The following is a 19629-nucleotide window of genomic DNA, read 5'->3' on the forward strand; positions in this document are numbered from 1 at the left end:
CTCTGTCAGTGTCTCTATCTCTCTGTCTGTCTGTGTGTGTCTCTCACTCTCTGTCTGTCAGTGTCTGTGTTTCTGACAGCGAGGGGAGGGGTAGGAGGGGGGCAGGGGGAGTGGGAGGGGAGGGATGGGAGAGAAGGGGGAGGAGGAGAAGGGGAAGGGGGGAGGGAGAAGGGGAAGGGGGGAGGGGAGGGGAAGGGGGGAGAAGGAGAGGGGGGGGAGAAGGAGAGGGGGGGGAGAAGGAGAGGGGGGGAGAGAAGGAGAGGGGGGGGGAGAAGGAGAGGGGGGGGGAGAAGGGAGGGGGGGGGAGAAGGAGAGGGGGGGGGAGAAGGAGAGGGGGGGGAGAAGGAGAGGGGGGGGGAGAAGGAGAGGGGGGGGGAGAAGGAGAGGGGGGGGAGAAGGAGAGGGGGGGGGGAGAAGGAGAGGGGGGGGAGAAGGAGAGGGGGGGGGAGAAGGAGAGGGGGGGGAGAAGGAGAGGGGGGGGGAGAAGGAGAGGGGGGGGGAGAAGGAGAGGGGGGGAGAAGGAAGGGGGGGAGAAGGAGAGGGGGGGGGAGAAGGAGAGGGGGGGGAGAAGGAGAGGGGGGGGGGGAGAAGGAGAAGGGGGGGGAGAAGGAGGGGGGGGGAGAAGGAGGAGGGGGGGAGAGAAGGAGGGGGGGAGAAGGGAGGGGGGGGGAGAAGGAGGGGGGGGGGAGAAGGAGAGGGGGGAGAAGGAGAGGGGGGAGAAGGAGAGGGGGGGAGAAGGAGTGGGGGGAGAAGGAGAGGGGGGGGGAGAAGGAGAGGGGGGGGAGAAGGAGAGGGGGGGGAGAAGGAGAGGGGGGGGGGAGAAGGAGAGGGGGGGGAGAAGGGGGAGAAGGAGAGGGGGGGGAGAAGGGAGAGGGGGGGGGAGAAGGAGGGGGGGGGAGAAGGAGGGGGGGGAGAAGGAGAGGGGGGGGAGAAGGAGAGGGGGGGGAGAGGAGAGGGGGGGGGAGAGAAGGCGAGGGGGGGAGAGAAGGAGAGAAGGAGAGGGGGGGAGAGAAGGAGAGGGGGGGGGGAGAAGGAGAGGGGGGGGGGGGGAGAAGGAGAGGGGGGGGGAGGAAGGAGAGGGGGGGGGGGGAGAAGGAGAGGGGGGGGGAGAAGGAGAGGGGGGGGGAGAAGGAGAGGGGGGGGGAGAAGGAGAGGGGGGGGAGAAGGAGAGGGGGGGGAGAAGGAGAGGGGGGGGAGAAGGAGAGGGGGGGGGAGAAGGAGGTGGGGGGGGAGAAGGAGAGGGGGGGGGAGAAGGAGGGGGGGGGAGAAGGATGAGGGGGGGAGAAGGGAGGAGGGGGGGGGGAGAAGGAGAAAGGGGGGGGAGGGAGAAGGAGAAAGGGGGGGGAGGGAGAAGGAGAAAGGGGGGGGGGGGAGGGAGAAGGAGAAAGGGGGGGGGGAAGAAGGAGAAAGGGGGGGGAGAAGGAGAAAGGGGGGGAAGGAGGAGAAAGGGGGGGGGAGAAGGTGAAGGGGGGGGGGGGAGAAGGTGAAGGGGGGGGGGAGAAGGTGAAAGGGGGGGAGAAGGGAGAAGGAGAAAGGGGGGGGGAAAGGGAGAAGGAGAAAGGGGGGGGGAAGGGAGAAGGAGAAATGGGGGGGGGGAGCGGGAGGAGAAGGGGGAGGGAGGCTGAACGGGCCGGGCCCAAGACTTCGGGGAGCGCGGGTCGAGTCCAGTCCGGGGGGTCAGGTCCGGTCCGGGGACGGGGGGTGGGGGTGGGGAAGCGAGAGTCGAGTCGGGTCGGGAGGAAGCAGGGGCTGGCCGTGGGAGGCAGCCTTATGCACGCAGCCCCAGTGAGGCCATTCGGCCAGGGCTAGGGGCTGCGTGCTTCGGGCCCCTCCCACACAGTTTTGGGCGCCTGGAGCTACTGCACATGCGCGTCCACTGTAGAGCGCATGTGCAGAGGTCCCGGCACTGTTTTCAGCGCAGGGACCTAGCTCCGACCCCTTCAGCTCATGCTGCGCCGCGCCCGGCTCAAGAGGACCAGCAGGGAGCCGGAGAATACGGAAGTTTTTTTTAGGCGCACTTTGTGGCGCGAAAAACAGGCGTCCAGGTCGGGGCTGCGTCGTTCTAGGCGCGGTCCGAAACTTGGGCCCAATATGTTGTACACAGTTTTTCCCCATCCAATATTCTCGCTTTAACCACTCCCCACTCCACCAAATAAAGGCAATTCATACTGTATAATTCCAATGGGCAACAGCAGCTCTCTGCCTGTGAACATTCTTAATCAATAACTTGGAAGAAAGTGTCAATAAGCTATTTAACTATGGGGCACATCACAGTGAAACCTGATCCTGTCTCCTCATACAACAAGCACTCAGGACCCATCAACTTCTATGAAAGGACTGCGAAGGTTTTATTACGTCTTTCTACCCAATTCATAAATAAGCGGATTTCCCCCTTCCTCCAATAAACGTCAGTGGAAATTTTAACTTTTAATTATGTCAATGCCAAGAAATATTTCTTAATTCGTACAATATGTACAAAATACAATTAAAGAAAATAAGCAAAGGCAACTTTTTTGGTGGGAGAAAGGAACTTTCTTTCTGAAATTAGAAATGTTAATTTCATCCTTTCTACAAGACTTGTTTTTTTAAATAATTGATTTAAAACATATCAATATCAATAGTACATTCAAAACACTTCCCTCACTCAAAGTTTTGTAAGCAAGAGAATGCATATAACTGTTTGAAGAATACAGACACCTCAATGAATGGTTGTCAAGCAGCTTATACGACTTACTTTGTTGATAAAGCCACAGCGGCGGTAAGGGGTGGAAGGAGTCTTTCAATTACATCATCGGTCAACAAATCTCCACAATGCAACGCAAAGCTTTTCATTGCTACAAAAAAAATAGAAAACTAATTTAACATTCTTAGAACTTTAAAAAAAATTGTCTGTGTTGTGAAAATGTCACCATTTGCAGAAACTATAAATCAAATAAAAACAAAGTGCTGTGCGGCACTGCTCGGTCAGCACTGCATTGTCTGAAGATTCTGTAACTCAAATGTTCAGTGAATCTTCTCGCTTTTCAGCTGCTGATAGACGGGATGTCTATTTCCAGCTTCTGTTTTTATTTTAGTAAAATATAATTTAAAAAAAATCAGTACTCAGAAATTAAACTCGAGTAAAAAGAGCAAATCTGGCCCGGGTAAACTAGAATCAAAGATTGGCAGGCAAAACTGTAATAGAACAATGGGCTGCCTTTAAAGAGGAATTAATTCAGCTACAGTTGAGGTACATTCCCACAAGGGGGAAAGGCAGGGCAACTAAAGTCAAAGCTCCCTGAACGACAAAACAAATAGAGAGTATGATGAAGCAGAAAAAGAGCGCATATGACAGATGTCAGGTTGCAAAAACATCTGAGAATCAGGCCGGTAGAGAAGTGAAAAAGAAAAGAAGAGGGGCAAAGAGAGAGTATGAGAATAGAATGGCAGCTAACATAAAAAAGTAATCCAAAAGTCTTCTATAGGCATATAAATAGCAAGAGGAGGGGTGGGACCAATTAGGGACCAAAACAGAGACCTATGCATGGAGGCAGAGGGTATGGCTGAGGTACTAAATGAGCACTTTACATCTGTCTTCACCAAGAAAGAGGATGCTGCCATAGATATAGCGAAGGAGGTGGTAGTGGAGATATTTGATAGGATAAAAATTTGATAGAGATATTGGAAAGGCTGGCTGTATTTAAAGTAGATAAGTCAACAGGAGCGGATGGTATGCATCCCAGGATGCTGAGGGAATTGAGGACGGAAATCGCGGAGGTACCGGCCATAATATTCCAATCTTCCATAGATACAGGGCTGGTGCCAGAGGACTGGAGAATTGCATTTGTTACACCATTGTTCAAAAGAGAGTGTAAAGATAAATCCAGCAACTACAAGCCAGTCAGTTTAACCTCGGTAGTGGGGAGGCTTTTAGAAACAGTAATCAGGGACAAATTAACAGTCACTTGGATTGGTGTAGATTAATTAAGGAAAGCGAGCACTGATTTGTTAAAGGCAAATCATGTGTAACCAACTTGATCGAGTTTTTTGATGAGGTAACAGAGAGATTTGATGAGAGTAATGTGGTTGACATAGTGTACATGAATTTCCAAAAGGCATTTGACAAAGTGGCAAATAGGCTTGCCAGCAAAGTTGAAGCCCATGGAATAAAAGTGACAGTGTCAGCATGGATACAAAATTGGCTTTGTGACAGCAAACAGAATAGTGGTGAATGGTTGTTTTTCGGAATGGAGGAAGATATACAGTGATGTTCCCCAGGACTACTGCTTTTCTTGATATATATATTACTGACTTGGACGTGGGTGTACAGGGCACAATTTCAAAATTTGCAGATGACACAAAACTTGGAAGTGCAGTGAACAGTGAGGAGGAGAGTGATATAGACTTCAGGAAGACAGACAGGTTGATGAAATGGGCGGACACATGGCAGATGAAATTTAACGCAGAAAAGTGTGAAGTGATACATTTTTGTAGAAAGAATGAGGAGAGGACATATAAATTAAATGGTACAATCCAGAAGGGGGTGCATGATCAGAGAAGCCAGGGGGTTTAGGTGCACAAATCATTGAAGGTGGCAGGGCAGAGTGAAAATACAGTGAAAAAGGTTTAGAAGTTCCTGGGCTTCATAAATAGAGGCATAGAGTACAAAAGTGTGGAAATGATGATGAACCTGTATGAAACACTGGTTCGGCCCCAACTGGAATACTGCGTCCAATTCTGGGCATCACACTTTAGGAAGGATGTGAAGGCCTTACAAAAAAGTGCAAAAAAATTTTACAAGAATGATTCCAGGAATGAGGGACTACAGTTACGTTGATTGACTGGAGAAGCTGGGATTGTTCTCCTTGGAGCAGAGAAGATTGAAAGGAGATTTGATAGAGCTGTTTAAAATCATGAGGGGTCTGGACAGAGTGGAGAGAGAGAAACTGCTCCCATTGGCAGAAGGGTCGAGAACCAAAGGACATAGATTTAAAGGTGATTGGCAAAAGAACCAAAGGCGATGTGGTTGGGATCTGGAATGCACTGCCTGAAAGGGTGATGGAGGCAAACTTAATCTTATCTTTCAAAAGGGAGTTGGATAAGTATCTGAAGGAAAAAAAATTACAGGGCTACAGGAAAAGGGCAGGGTAGTGGAACTAGCCGAGAGTCAGCACGGGCTCAACGGGCCGAATGGCCTTGTTCCATGTTGTAACCATTCTATTTGGCACTTTTCACCTTGAAATATCCCACAAGCATTCAGGTGAACAAGACCCAATTGCTTTGCCTTGTAATGAACCACCTCCTGTTACAACACAGCTTCCTTCCTTGAAAAAATAGACAGTATAATCAACCCTATAGCCATATGGCATAATTTGCCAATATGACTATTTGTGCTTCTTGTTTATCCCAACAGAGAGACAGAAAAGAGTGCATTTCCCAATGTCAATGTCTTCTTGACTGAGCACATGCAACCTGAATAATAATGAGTAAAATTAGTTTTCATTTATTTTTTCTCTATTAAGCACAAAAAACATACAATGTGTTAGTGAAGGGCTAATTCCTTCAATAATTTCTTCAATTTTACTTGCACCACTCAGCGTTTTACTGCTTATCCTTAATTAGTTCATTTCCATTTTTGGTTATCTTATATTCCCTTATTCTAATTTGCTGCAATTAGGATTTCTTCACTAATGCTCATTTTACATCAGCAGTGATGGAGAATCCCATTGAGTCCAACTAGTTTCAGAACAAGGTTAACTGGCAAGTAAAATGGCTGCAAGAGGGTAATTGCAATGCACAGCTGAAATCAAGTTGTATAAAGAAGTAAATATTTTTCTTTAGTAACCAACAAAATAAGGAATTTTATTATCCTTGTTCTCATAATTACTGAACAAATTAATTTCTGCCACTGGCACATAGCTGTCAGCCTGATTACATTTGTAATAAGAGTGAATAGATACATGATAGTGAGGCATTTGGTACAACTTATATACAAAGTGGATGGCCTATTAAACTCACAAACAACAAAATAATAAGTGTGTTATAGTCAGTATCTACAGATTGCATCCCTTAGATCACCATATATTCTGATTTTAATGTTTGGTGATTAAAACAGGATTTTAAAATGTATTTAAAAAAAAATAGAAATTAAACTAGCATATGGATTGCAGAGGACTTTCAGTTGCATCACTGTTTGTTACCTCTATAAAATACAAAGAATGCCTTAGTATTAGTTTAATTTAGTATTTTATTATATTTGCAGCCAAAATAGTTCTGTACTAAAAATTAAAGCAACATTTTTTCTTCACTAATGACACAGTATTTCATAAAAATTTGACTATTTGCATTTTTTATGGTTTTGAGTTTTTAAATTTTCTCCCCCAACTAAAAATGACTAAATAAAAACAGAAAATGCTGGAAGTCTCAGCGGGTCAGGCAGCATCTGTGGAGAGAAAGCAGAGTTAATGTTTCGGGTCGACGACCCTTCGTCAGAACTGTTGAAGGGTCGTCGACCCAAAACGTTAACTCTGCTTTCTCTCCACAGGTGCTGCATGACCCGCTGAGAATTCCAGCATTTTCTGTTTTTATTCCAGATTCCAGCATCCGCAGTATTTTGCTTTTGCAAAAATGACTAAATGTGTTTGAAAGAAGTACATCTGTGTCGTCAGCCAATGGGAATTCACTTTGAAACAGATGATTGATCGTTCTAAATGTCTTACCACACAGAGCTCCTGCACGTTCTTCCAGCGTCACCTGCCACGTGAAGCAATCCCCACGACTTCTCTCGGTTTCCAAGTCCTTCGGGGATTGTGGGAATACACTTTTCCAAAGCAAGAGAATTCTGGGAAGATGGTGGTGAATGACTGCTGGTCCTGGAATTACAAATTGATCAAAATGTGTTAAATGTTAAGAACTTAATTACTTTGAAAATTGCAAATAGTTCACCCATTACGAACACACGAGAACAAGAAAACATTGAAGAAATTATGGATAAGATTATAAAGTGGTATTTTTAACCAAATAAAAATACGTTCGACCAATGCAAAATTCATTGTAATGTATTGCATAACAAGATGACAGCAAGTCGCATAAATGAGTGAAGTTTCACTACTCTAGTTGAAGTTACATTAGCGAACATTTAAAAAAGTATTTTTACAAGTTATTTTGAACATATACACAATATTATTTCAATGCTTTCCGAGAGTTAAAGCTGCAATCAATTCTGCACTTCAGCTATTTACATTAATTTGAGATTGGCAATCTGTTAGACATTTGTGACCAGTATTCCCAGAGTACTTAAGGAGGTGGCCTTAGAAATAGCAGATGCATTGACAGTCATTTTCCAACATTCCATAGACTCTGGATCAGGGATAGCCCGGCTGCAGTTTTGAAAAAAACACAGACCACATTGCATTAAGTCATCAATCAACTTGACATTTTAGGACCTTGGGTAGCGAGCCAATTAAAGGTTAAAAGACTATCAATTGAGCCAATAAGGTCAAAGAAGGCAAGTTCTTTTCTGTAAATTGAACCAGGTATATGTACAGCCATTTTGGCCATGTGGTCTCAGAAGGACAAAGGCCTGGCTTAAAGCCAGAAGCTTGTTGCTGCTGCCAGAATAAAGTTACATTAAAACTACAATCGGAGTTCGTATTTCATTGGAAATTAAGAGATCTAACAATTTTGGCGTCACAAACAGGATCGCTGAGGGAAGAAACTGAATTTTGGACATCGGACCTACATACTGAGGAAAGGACTCCTCTTTATAAAAGTCCTCAGTCAAAAGTCTAAATTCGCCTCTCCTTCTACACGATTCCGAAAGCCTCCGGTTTGCGAACCCTCCGGTTGGTAGTCGGCTCGAGGTCCCATTGACGTCTAACTTCGGCGGTGTGTTAGTTAATTAATCACCGACCCACTGATCGGCTGGAAAGCCTACGACTAGAGACCCCAGTAAAGAAATCAGTATTATGGCAGCAGGAGATAAGAGCAAAGAATTGCCTACCACTGTTTAAGGCGGGCGGGCACCACCTGAGGTTTCGATAGATGAAATCCTCCAACAGTTGAAAGAATACATAGAGCAATAATTCAACTTATCTAAAACCTGTATTAAGATCGAACAAAAGTACGGAACCTCCAAAGGACAATGGTCCTTGGACGAGATTAAAAGGGTATGGGGAAAAACGACCCGTATGAAAAATAAAGAGCGAACTAGATGGCCCTTAGCCGTTATGGGAAAGATCCGAAAGCGGAATGAAATTATTATGCGTTCCCAACATGATCGAGAACTGACCAGTACAAAGGACCAATTGCAAGCTGTTTGTGCACAGCTCCGACAGAAAAAACTTGAACTTGAAAAGTCGGAAGCGGAAGTTAAAGATCTTAAAGGTGAAATTAAAGAATGCAAAAAATCATTAGGTCAAGAGACAGTAATAGGAAAAGGAAAATGTATTGATCAATTCCCAGGGTACCCATGTTTGGATAAATTAAAAGCGCAAATCTGAAGACACGACCGAGGAATAGATACGGATTCTGAATCCTCTGACGATACAGGGTGGGAGGATGAAGAATTCGGGATGCGCTTTGCCCCATTTAAAAAAAGATGAGTTTTAGTCAAATCAGAAGACACTGCGGATGAGGGTGGAACCAAAAAAACGAGGAAAAGGGTCTATGCAGAATACTTATTTCATGATCCGGCAGACCCAGAGAAAATTGATAAATGGTCCAAGGAATTGCCCAATCCAAAGAAAGGGGGAGTGAAAACGTGGGACCAATTGGACCGCTTAAGAAAATATATATCAACTTCATCCCTGGGACAGAGTGCAAATTTTGACCATAATGGTGCCAAAAACACAAGGAAGAAAATTGCACGACAAGGTAGAAGAAGCTTTGGGGCAGGATGAGCAAGAATTAAACGCAGGATGGGAGGCGATTAAACACTGGCTGCAAGCCTTCAGTCCAGCGAAGACAGACTGGGGAAAAATTGCAGCCTGCCAACAGAAAGGAACAGAAGAGGTCCTGGGGTATGACGAGCGGTTTAGATGCATGTGGCTAGAACATTCGGGTATGAATAATACGGATGAGGAAATGGATGAACAAGTGTTTGGACCCCTGAAAGCAGCTTTCGTGGCAGGTCTAAAGCCAGAACTGTCCAAAATGCTTAAGGTAGTGTTACCGGACTGGGAAGGTAGAGGAACTACCTTTGCAGCATTGGCGGATCGATGTAACCAATTAGATCGGGATATGGGAGCTAAAGTCCGAGCTGTACAGGCTATGGGATGGAAATCCCAGGATTCTGATAAACAGTTATTAGGAAAATTACCCGGAAAATGTCATTATTGTGGGAAAGACGGTCACTGGGCCAAGATGTGCAGGGCAAAACAGCAAGGTCGTGGCCGGGGAAGAGGACGCAGCCAGGGATACAATTCAGCCAACAAACCAGGCTGTCACAAGATAATGACCTCATAGAAGCATTTAAGCGACTGACAATACAACAACAGAAGGAGTTACTTGGGATAGCAAAAAACGATTAGAGCCCACCCTGGTCCACCTCCTCGTACTAATACAACAGAGGGGAGATAGGCTATATATAACTGTGAGGGTGGCCGATAAGGATGTGGACTGTCTTTTCGACACGGGCAGAATTAACATGCTTACCCCTACAATAGGGCACGTACAGTCTATGGAGTTGGGGGCCATAAAATGGAAATTAAAAGGACAACACCGGTACTTGTAGGGCTGGGTCCACATGAACTAACCACACCGGTCTGGATAGGCCCAGTAGATCAACCCCTTTTGGGAATGGACGTTCTAATCCAAATAGATTCATCGTTGCATTTCGAGGATGGTCAGGTGACATGGTCCATTTGAAGAAAGAAGAATTGAAGGAACACCCGATATGGGCTAAAGATAAGAACGATTGTGGTCTACTCCAGATGGAGCCTGCGTCATTTACCGGGACCAAGCCTTCAGGCACTAAACAGTATCCCATCAGTCCAACTGCCATCGCGGGAATCTTACCGGTTATTCAGCAATTGGAGAAACAAGGGGTGCTTATTAAAACGCATAGCTCCTCCAATAGCCCCATGTGGCCGGTACAGAAATCTAATGAGACTTGGCGTTTGACTGTCGATTATAGGAAAGCTAACCAGTGTATTGATCAAAAAGCTCCTTTGGTCGCAGATCCCTCCACCATTTGTAATGCCCCCAAACCGGAACATAAATATTTCTCGGTTATAGATATGGCCAACGGATTTTGGTCAGTGCCTCTGGCACCAGAGGTTCGACAGTGGTTTGCTTTCACGGTCCAAGGACAACAGTATACTTGGACCCGGTTACCGCAGGGTTTCCACAACAGCCCTACGGTATTCCACATGGCTTTACAAAGCCATTTGCGAGAATTACCTCCCCTGTCATCCACAGTCATCCAATATGTAGATGATATCCTGCTAGCTTCAAACACGGAAGAACTGCATGAACAAGATTTACGAGCTTTGCTGGACCACTTTTGGCTGAAAGGACATAAAGCCAGCATCGACAAAGCACAAATATCCCAAGAAGAGGTTGTAGACCTGGGACAAAAGATTTCACAAGGAAAGAGAGAACTTACCCAGGATAGAACCGCAGCCATTCAGGCTGCTAAAAAACCCACCACTATTCAGGAACTCAGGTCCTTTTTGGGATTGTGTAACTTTAACAGAAATTGGATTGACTCCTTCACACAGCTTGCTCAGCCATTGAATGATATCTTAAAGGGGAAACGTGTCTCTAAAGAAGCCATCATCCTCACGAAGGAACAGCAAGAGGCCTTCCTGAGTTTGAAAAAGGCTTTGTGTTCGGCACCGGCTCTGGGAATCCCCGACAGTGGTAAGCCATTTACCCTGTTTGTCCATGAGAAAGGATACATGACAGCTATACTGACACAAGAACATGGGGATCGGCAAAGACCTATTGGCTATTATTCGGCAAAACTGGATGCGGTAGCCCTCGGATGGGGAAGTTGCCTAAGGGCCATGGAAGCTACATGTCGAGCGGTAATAAACACTGCAGGTCTAGTCCTCGACCAAAAGCTGGTCGTCAAGTGTCCCCACACCGTACACACTTTGCTGTCTATGAATAGAATGTCTCAGGTGACGGCAGCTAGATGGACCCGCTGGACAGCAGTTTTGGAAGCTCCGAATCTCCATATCGTCCGGGCCAGCCCGGTTAATCCCGCAACTATGCTCCTGATGTCAGAATCGAGGAAGCAAGAAGGGGGAGAATGTGAAGAGCAGAACTGCGTGGAGATTTTAAAAGAAACAGAAGAAGCAGCCTTAGCAGCAGAGGAGCCTCTGCACAACCCAGACCTCATCCTCTTTACAGATGGTTCGTCCTTTGTTGACAATGGTACCAGAAAAGCAGGATGGGCAGTTACAACCTTATATGAGGGAATGGCAAAAGGATGTTTACCCTCAGGAACGTCAGCACAACAGGCCGAGTTACGGGCCCTGTCAGAAGCATGTCGAATAGCAGAAGGACAGACAGCTAACGTCTACACAGATTCGCGTTATGCTTTTGGAGTCGCTCACGACTTTGGTCTGTTCTGGCGGAAAAGGGGATTCCTCACTGCTGCTGGTACACCTATCCGAAATGGAAAAGAAGTCCGAGACTTACTAGAGGCCATACAATTACCTCAGGAAGTGTCCATCCTGAAGTGTAAGGCCCATACCAAGGAAAATACCACGGAAGCACAGGGAAATGCCCTAGCCGACCAGGCAGCTAAAGATGCCGCCTCACAGGGTGTTCCTCCAGAAGAACCAACACAGATGTGCAGATTGAAAGCACTCAGGACTCTGACACGAGACCTTCAAACAATGCAAGGCGAGTGCTCCAGAGAGGAAAAATGGACATGGATGAGGCAGGAATTAAGCTATGTGAAGATGGTGTCTGGAGACAAAGAGTTACCGACAAGCCAGTCGCACCACAAGCGCTTATGCCTTTTTAGCCCAACAGATCCACTCGTGGGGACACTTGGCCTCACAACAGATGACGGCACGGTTCTAGAAAAGCTGGTGGGGTTGGGGATTTAAAAAACATGCCCAGCAGGTAGTAGACCGCTGTGTGGTCTGCCAGAAAAATAATTCTGGACCCATCACGGTAATGCCCCAACTGAGGCCCCCTGCCCCTGTCGGACCATTCCAGCATCTGCAGGTTGATTATATATCTCTTCCTTCATGCCAAGGATACACTAACATTCTTGTCATGGTCGACAGATTCTCTAGATGGGTAGAAGCTGTCCCAACTAAAAGAGCCACAGCCAATCACACTGCAAAGGTCTTGTGTAAGGATTACATTCCCGGATGGGGAGTCCCGAGTAGCATTGACTCAGATCAGGGAACCCACTTCACAGGTGCTGACTGCCAAGAAGTCTGTAGGTTACTGAACATTACGTGGGATTTACACTGTCCTTATCATCCACAATCATCAGGACAAGTAGAGCGAATGAATCGAACTCTGAAACAACAGCTTGCCAAATATCACCAAGAAGGAACACCATGGCCCCAGGCACTACCAATAGTGCTATGCAGTATGAGGGCAACCCCGAACAGAACTACAGGTCTAAGGCCATTTGAAATTATAACAGGAAGACCCATGTCGCTGCCAGGAACTATTGATTTAAGGAAAGCTGATGTTCACTTAATGAGTGACACTTTGTTATCATACTGTCAGAACCTCACCAATGCTATTAGTTCTGTTTCCCTACAGGTATCGGCAGCTTGGGGTAATCCACCCGAAGGAGGACACGACATCATCCCGGAAGTCTGGGTGCATGTGAAAAAGTTGCATAAAGAACTTTTGGGTGCCAAGTGGGAGGGACCTTATCAAGTGTTATTGACCACTCAGGCAGCTGTTAAAGTCCAAGGAAAGAAAGCCTGGATCCACGCTTCACACGTTAAACAAGCACCCGTAACTGAAGCTGAAATCTGATAAGGACAATTACTTTTTGCCAAAATGTATAAATTTACTGTATTACTGATTGTAGGTATTCTAGGCATAGGCCTACTTCTTACGAGCCGACCCTCTGCACCAAAGGGAAATAGTAGAGTACCAAGGGAATTACATGTAAATATCTTTTTATATATGTCATAGAAACATAGAAAATAGGTGCAGGAGCAGGCCATTCAGCCCTTCTAGCCTGCACCGCCATTCAATGAGTTCATGGCTGAACATGAAACTTCAGTACCCCCTTCCTGCTTTCACGCCATACCCCTTGATCCCCCGAGTAGTAAGGACTTCATCTAACTCCCTTTTGAATATATTTAGTGAATTGGCCTCAACTACTTTCTGTGGTAGAGAATTCCACAGGTTCACCACTCTCTGGGTGAAGAAGTTTCTCCTTATCTCGGTCCTAAATGGCTTACCCCTTATCCTTAGACTGTGACCCCTGGTTCTGGACTTCCCCAACATTGGGAACATGCTTCCTGCATCCAACCTGTCCAAACCCATCAGAATTTTAAACGTTTCTATGAGGTCCCCTCTCACTCTTCTGAACTCCAGTGAATACAAGCTCAGTTGATCCAGTCTTTCTTGATAGGTCAGTCCCACCATCCCGGGAATCAGTCTGGTGAATCTTCGCTGCACTCCCTCAATAGCAAGAATGTCCTTCCTCAAGTTAGGAGACCAAAAACTGTACACAATACTCCAGGTGTGGCCTCACCAAGGCCCTGTACAACTGTAGCAACACCTCCCTGCCCCTGTACTCAAATCCCCTCGCTATGAAGGCCAACATGCCATTTGCTTTCTTAACCGCCTGCTGTACCTGCATGCCAACCTTCAATGACTGATGTACCATGACACCCAGGTCTCGTTGCACCTCCCCTTTTCCTAATCTGTCACCATTCAGATAATAGTCTGTCTTTCTGTTTTTACCACCAAAGTGGATAACCTCACATTTATCCACATTATACTTCATCTGCCACGCATTTGCCCACTCACCTAACCTATCCAAGTCACTCTGCAGCCTCATAGCATCCTCCTCGCAGCTCACACTGCCACCCAACTTAGTGTCATCCGCAAATTTGGAGATACTACATTTAATCCCCTCGTCTAAATCATTAATGTACAATGTAAACAGCTGGGGCCCCAGCACAGAACCCTGCGGTACCCCACTAGTCACTGCCTGCCATTCCGAAAAGTACCCATTTACTCCTACTCTTTGCTTCCTGTCTGACAACCAGTTCTCAATCCACGTCAGCACACTACCCCCAATCCCATGTGCTTTAACTTTGCACATTAATCTCCTGTGTGGGACCTTGTCGAAAGCCTTCTGAAAGTCCAAATATACCACATCAACTGGTACTCCTTTGTCCACTTTATTGGAAACATCCTCAAAAAATTCCAGAAGATTTGTCAAGCATGATCTCCCTTTCACAAATCCATGCTGACTTGGACCTATCATGTCACCATTTTCCAAATGCACTGCTATGACATCCTTAATAATTGATTCCATCATTTTACTCACTACTGAGGTCAGGCTGACCGGTCTATAATTCCCTGCTTTCTCTCTCCCTCCTTTTTTAAAAAGTGGGGTTACATTGGCTACCCTCCACTCGATAGGAACTGATCCAGAGTCAATGGAATGTTGGAAAATGACTGTCAATGCATCCGCTATTTCCAAGGCCACCTCCTTAAGTACTCTGGGATGCAGTCCATCAGGCCCTGGGGATTTATCGGCCTTCAATCCCATCAATTTCCCCAACACAATTTCCCGACTAATAAAGATTTCCCTCAGTTCCTCCTCCTTACTAGACCCTCTGACCACTTTTATATCCGGAAGGTTGTTTGTGTCCTCCTTAGTGAATACCGAACCAAAGTACTTGTTCAATTAGTCTGCCATTTCTTTGTTCCCCGTTATGACTTCCCCTGATTCTGACTGCAGGGGACCTACGTTTGTCTTTACTAACCTTTTTCTCTTTACATATCGAAAGAAACTTTTGCAATCCGCCTTAATGTTCCCTGCAAGCTTCTTCTCGTACTCCATTTTCCCTGCCCTAATCAAAGCCTTTGTCCTCCTCTGCTGAGTTCTAAATTTCTCCCAGTCCCCAGGTTCGCTGCTATTTCTGGCCAATTTGTATGCCATTTCCTTGGCTTTAATACTATCCCTGATTTCCCTAGATAGCCACGGTTGAGCCACCTTCCCTTTTTTATTTTTAAGCCAGACAGGAATGTACAATTGTTGTAATTCATCCATGCGATCTCTAAATACATTTATGCCAAACAAGGTAACATTTCTAGTTGTTGGGTATGTGCGCATATTCCTATTCACTCAAAGGGAGGGATTCCCTTGAGACCAGTTCTCTTGAATATCTCGGAAATGGCTGAGTGGATAATTAATCAAAACAAAACAGGCAATGCGTTTCAGGATACGGGAAACTGGGCACGTAAATGGAAGTCAGCAGGTTACAATCTGACTACCTTTGAAGGGGGATACCAACCGTGCTACAATAATTCCAAATGGCCCCCATTTTTTGTTATCACTAATACAACGAAAATAGGAAGACCGGGGGAAATCGGTCTGTCTGATTAGAAACATCAAAGGAGGCCAAAATATGGGGTATAGTAACTGTTCCTGGAATTATAATGTAATCAAGCCACTGAACCGTCCAAACTGGGCCGATGTGGGAATTCTTAACCTAACGATGATTCTGAATAAAACAGATGGAAAAGCCTGGACAGGCCCCGGAGTGTTGCTGACAAAGAAACAGCTAACATTCATTGCCTATAATGGCGCCTATTGGGTGTTTGGCCACAAGGCCTACCCTTGGCTGCCCCAGAATTGGACGGGATCCTGCTATTTAGCCTACATTGTGCCTTATATGTATCATATAAAGTCACTGTCGGAACATTTACACCATCCTATGAGAGCTATCACAGAAACAGAGATGCTCTTTGCCATTCTGATCCCCAGGTATGGGACCGCCAGACTGGCAAGGGAATCCATCAACATGGCATCCGTTGTGGAACGGGTAGCCAATGATACCTCAGAGGCCCTAGTTAAAATCAATGCAGAAATGGTAGCAATCCGCACAGTAGCCCTACAGAATAGACTGGCCCTTGATTACATCCTGGCTGAAAAGGGAGGTACTTGTGCCCTACTCGGAACTGAGTGTTGCACGTATATCCCAGATAGCTCCGAAGAAATTACCCACTTAGCGGAGCATATCCAAAAGGAGGTAGAAAAACTTAAGCAACCCCCATCATTCACTTTGTGGAGCGGAGCCACTGAATGGCTAGGTTCAATAGGAACTTCATTGGTGGAAGGTTTAATTCTATTTGTTGTAATTATTTTACTTTTATATTATTTGTTTATGTTGATTAAATGTTGTTGCAATCAGGCGGCTGTAGCTGCTGTCCCGCATGTGAGACAACTTGCAGGTCCCAGCAGACCGTCTGTATGTGGCACAGGGGTATGTTATGCTTAAGGGAAAGTTGTTTACTGGTTGAATTAAGATATTGATTTGGATTAAATTGGAATAAGGTTAATTAACCTACTAAAACCAGACTTCCATTATGGCCACGATGGAACTCGGGTTGGTGTAAATTTGTGTGGAAGCTACTAGTCTGGACATGTGGCGAAACACATCAACAAATTTTCGAAGGAAACTCTATTAACATGTATGAAATTATTTTTTAGAATGTTTAACCAGTGATACCTGATGTTTTATGATTCAGTTTGTGAAAGAATCAAAGGGGGGATGGATAGAGAATTCAAGCTCTGCAGCCCGGCTGCAGTTTTGAAAATAAACAGAGACCACATTGCATTAAGTCATCAATCAACTTGACATTTTAGGACCTTGGGTAGCGAACCAAAGGTTAAAAGACTATCAATTGAGCCAATAAGGTCAAAGGCGGCAAGTTCTTTTCTGTAAATTGAACCAGGTATAAGTACAGCCATTTTGGCCATGTGGTCTCAGAAGGATAAAGGCCTGGCTTAAAGCCAGAAGCTTGTTGCTGCTGCCAGAATAAAGTTACATTAAAACTACAATCGGAGTTCGTATTTCATTGGAAATTAAGAGATCTAACAATCAGTTCCTATGGAGTAGAGGGTAGCCAATGTAACCCCACTTTTTAAAAAAGGAGGGAGAGATATAACAGGGAATTATAGACCGGTCAGCCTGACATCGGTAGTGGGTAAAATGATGGAATCAATTATTAAGGATGTCATAGCAACACATTTGGAAAAAGGTGACATGATAGGTCCAAGTCAGCATGGATTTGTGAAAGGGAAATCATCCCTGACAAATCTTCTGGAATTTTTTGAGGATGTTTCCAGTAGAGTGGACAAGGGAGAACCAGTTGATGTGGTGTATCTGGACTTTCAGAAGGCTTTCGACAAGGTCCCACACAAGAGATTAATGTGCAAAGTTAAAGCACATGGGATTGGGGGTAGTGTGCTGATGTGGATTGAGAACTGGTTGGCAGACAGGAAGCAAAGAGTAGGAGTTAATGGGTACTTTTTAGAATGGCAGGCAGTGTACATTAATGATTTAGACGAGGGTATTAAATGTAGTATCTCCAAATTTGCGGATGACACTAAGTTGGGTGGCAGTGTGAGCTGCGAGGAGGATGCTATGAGGCTGCAGAGTAACTTGGATAGGTTAGGTGAGTGGGCAAATGCATGGCAGATGAAGTATAATGTGGATAAATGTGAGGTTGTCCATTTTGGTTGTAAAAACAGAGAGACAGACAATTATCTGAATGGTGACAGATTAGGAAAAGGGGAGGTGCAATGAGACCTGGGTGTCATGGTACATCAGTCATTGAAGGTTGGCATGCAGGTACAGCAGGCGGTTGAGGCAGCAAATGGCATGTTGGCCTTCAAAGCGAGGGGATTGGAGTACAGGGGCAGGGAGGTGTTGCTACAGTTGTACAGGGCCTTGGTGAGGCCACACCTGGAGTATTGTGTACAGTTTTGGTCTCCTAACTTGAGGAAAGACATTCTTGCTATTGAGGGAGTGCAGCAAAGGTTCACCAGACTGATTCCCGGGATGGCGGGACTGACCTATCAAGAAAGACTGGATCAACTGGGCTTGTATTCACTGGAGTTCAGAAGAATGAGAGGGGATCTCATGGAAACTTTTAAAATTCTGACGGGTTTAGACAGGTTAGATGCAGGAACATTGTTCCCAATTTTGAGGACGTCCAGAACCAGGGGTCACAGTCTAAGGATAAGGGATTAGCCATTTAGGACCGAGATGAGGAGAAACTTCTTCACCCAGAGAGTGGTGAACCTGTGGAATTCTCTACCACAGAAAGTTGTTTAGGCCAATTCACTAAATATAGTCAAAAAGGAGTTAGATGTAGTCCTTACTACTAGGGGGATCAAGGGGTTTTGGTGAGAAAGCAAGAATGGGGTACTGAAGTTGCATGTTCAGCCATGAACTCATTGAATGGCGGTGCTGGCTCAAAGGGCCGAATGGCCTACTCCTGCACCTATTTTCCATGTTTCTACTGTGCTAACACAATCATGGGATCATGAGCTTCCTATGTCCTTCTGAGAAACACAAGTGACCTTTGATATTTTATTTCTAAACATTACACACCAAGGATGTGCAGGGATATTAGAGTATCTATGTGACATATAGGGCAATTTAGAGGGTACAAACATGAACAAGGCTGAACCAAAATGCAAAGGGACTGAGCTTTAAGAGAACCTCAAGCTCTGCAGTCTAAAAGGTTGAGTTGAGCTTCCATCTCCTGCCCAATCTACAAGATCTACAAACTGCCTTGGATAAGGGGCACCTAAAATATTACCTCAATGGAAGTTGGGAAAATAGGACCAAATAACAAACTTAAATAAGTGAGAAGTCCAGTCCATTTCCTCTGGCATGACACATGGGTCATCGAAAAAGTGTAGTTTCATATTCAACTGGGTTAGAGGGTGGGAGAAAATTGGACAAGGGTGAGGAAGTACTATCATGTTGCCAGTAAAAGAGGGCATGGGAGGAATGTAGTGTGTGGTGGGAAGGAGGGGAAGGTAAAAAGAGGGGCAAGAGGCGAATGAGTAGTATGGGGATGGTACATCAGAATTGAAGATCAAAGGAGAGGGATCAAAAAAGGTCAAATAGTTTTATAGATGGGAGGGTGCTCCAGGACACACTCTCTGTTTGCCCTGATGTCTCTCTAAGCAACTACATTTTTCTTATTTTTGTTCTCAGTCTTATTCAGCTTTGGTGCAGAACATTTATATCTCTGGCATCTATATCTGTGTTTTACTTGAATTCTGTGTCTCCCAATAATCTGATCCTTAACCCTGATTCATGTGCTAACAACCAACTGCCTGTGTCTTTTCCAATTATTGATACCTTTGCCTGCTTTATCTGTCTTCCCAACACCTCCGATCTTTCCTACTTGATATGTTCTGGAAGAGTCTCTGAGATGCCCGTATGTGTGCTAAATTGCTCTTTTTTAATGCAGCTGTCTCCATTCTCTTGGCCATGAAAGTGGCGCAGCGGAAGCATGCTGGGGCCCATAACCCAGAGGTCAATGGATCAAAACCATGACCTCGCCCTTGCAGGGGGCATTTGTTTAAAGTGCACAACTAAAATAGTTGACAGCAGCAATGGCGATGTAAGAGTGTGTGTGGAATTGCAGTTGTTTTGCCAGCTGTCTCCT

General features: G+C 45.5%; 1 protein-coding gene across 9 annotated transcripts in view; it reads right to left on the reverse strand.

The window, feature by feature from the left end:
- The window catches only part of heatr5a (HEAT repeat containing 5a), a 140802-nt gene that overhangs the window by 79244 nt on the left and 41929 nt on the right, over positions 1 to 19629 (reverse strand). For all 9 annotated transcript variants that reach the window (XM_070879036.1, XM_070879042.1, XM_070879044.1 and 6 more), the window contains 2 exons: positions 6699 to 6851; positions 2735 to 2834 (listed from right to left, as the gene is read on the reverse strand). In XM_070879036.1, coding sequence (XP_070735137.1) covers positions 2735 to 2834; positions 6699 to 6851 — 253 coding nt within the window. The remainder of the gene's footprint in view (positions 1 to 2734; positions 2835 to 6698; positions 6852 to 19629) is intronic.

Source organism: Pristiophorus japonicus, chromosome 4 (assembly GCF_044704955.1).
Source record: "Pristiophorus japonicus isolate sPriJap1 chromosome 4, sPriJap1.hap1, whole genome shotgun sequence".
In the NCBI taxonomy this organism is placed as follows: domain Eukaryota; kingdom Metazoa; phylum Chordata; class Chondrichthyes; family Pristiophoridae; genus Pristiophorus; species Pristiophorus japonicus.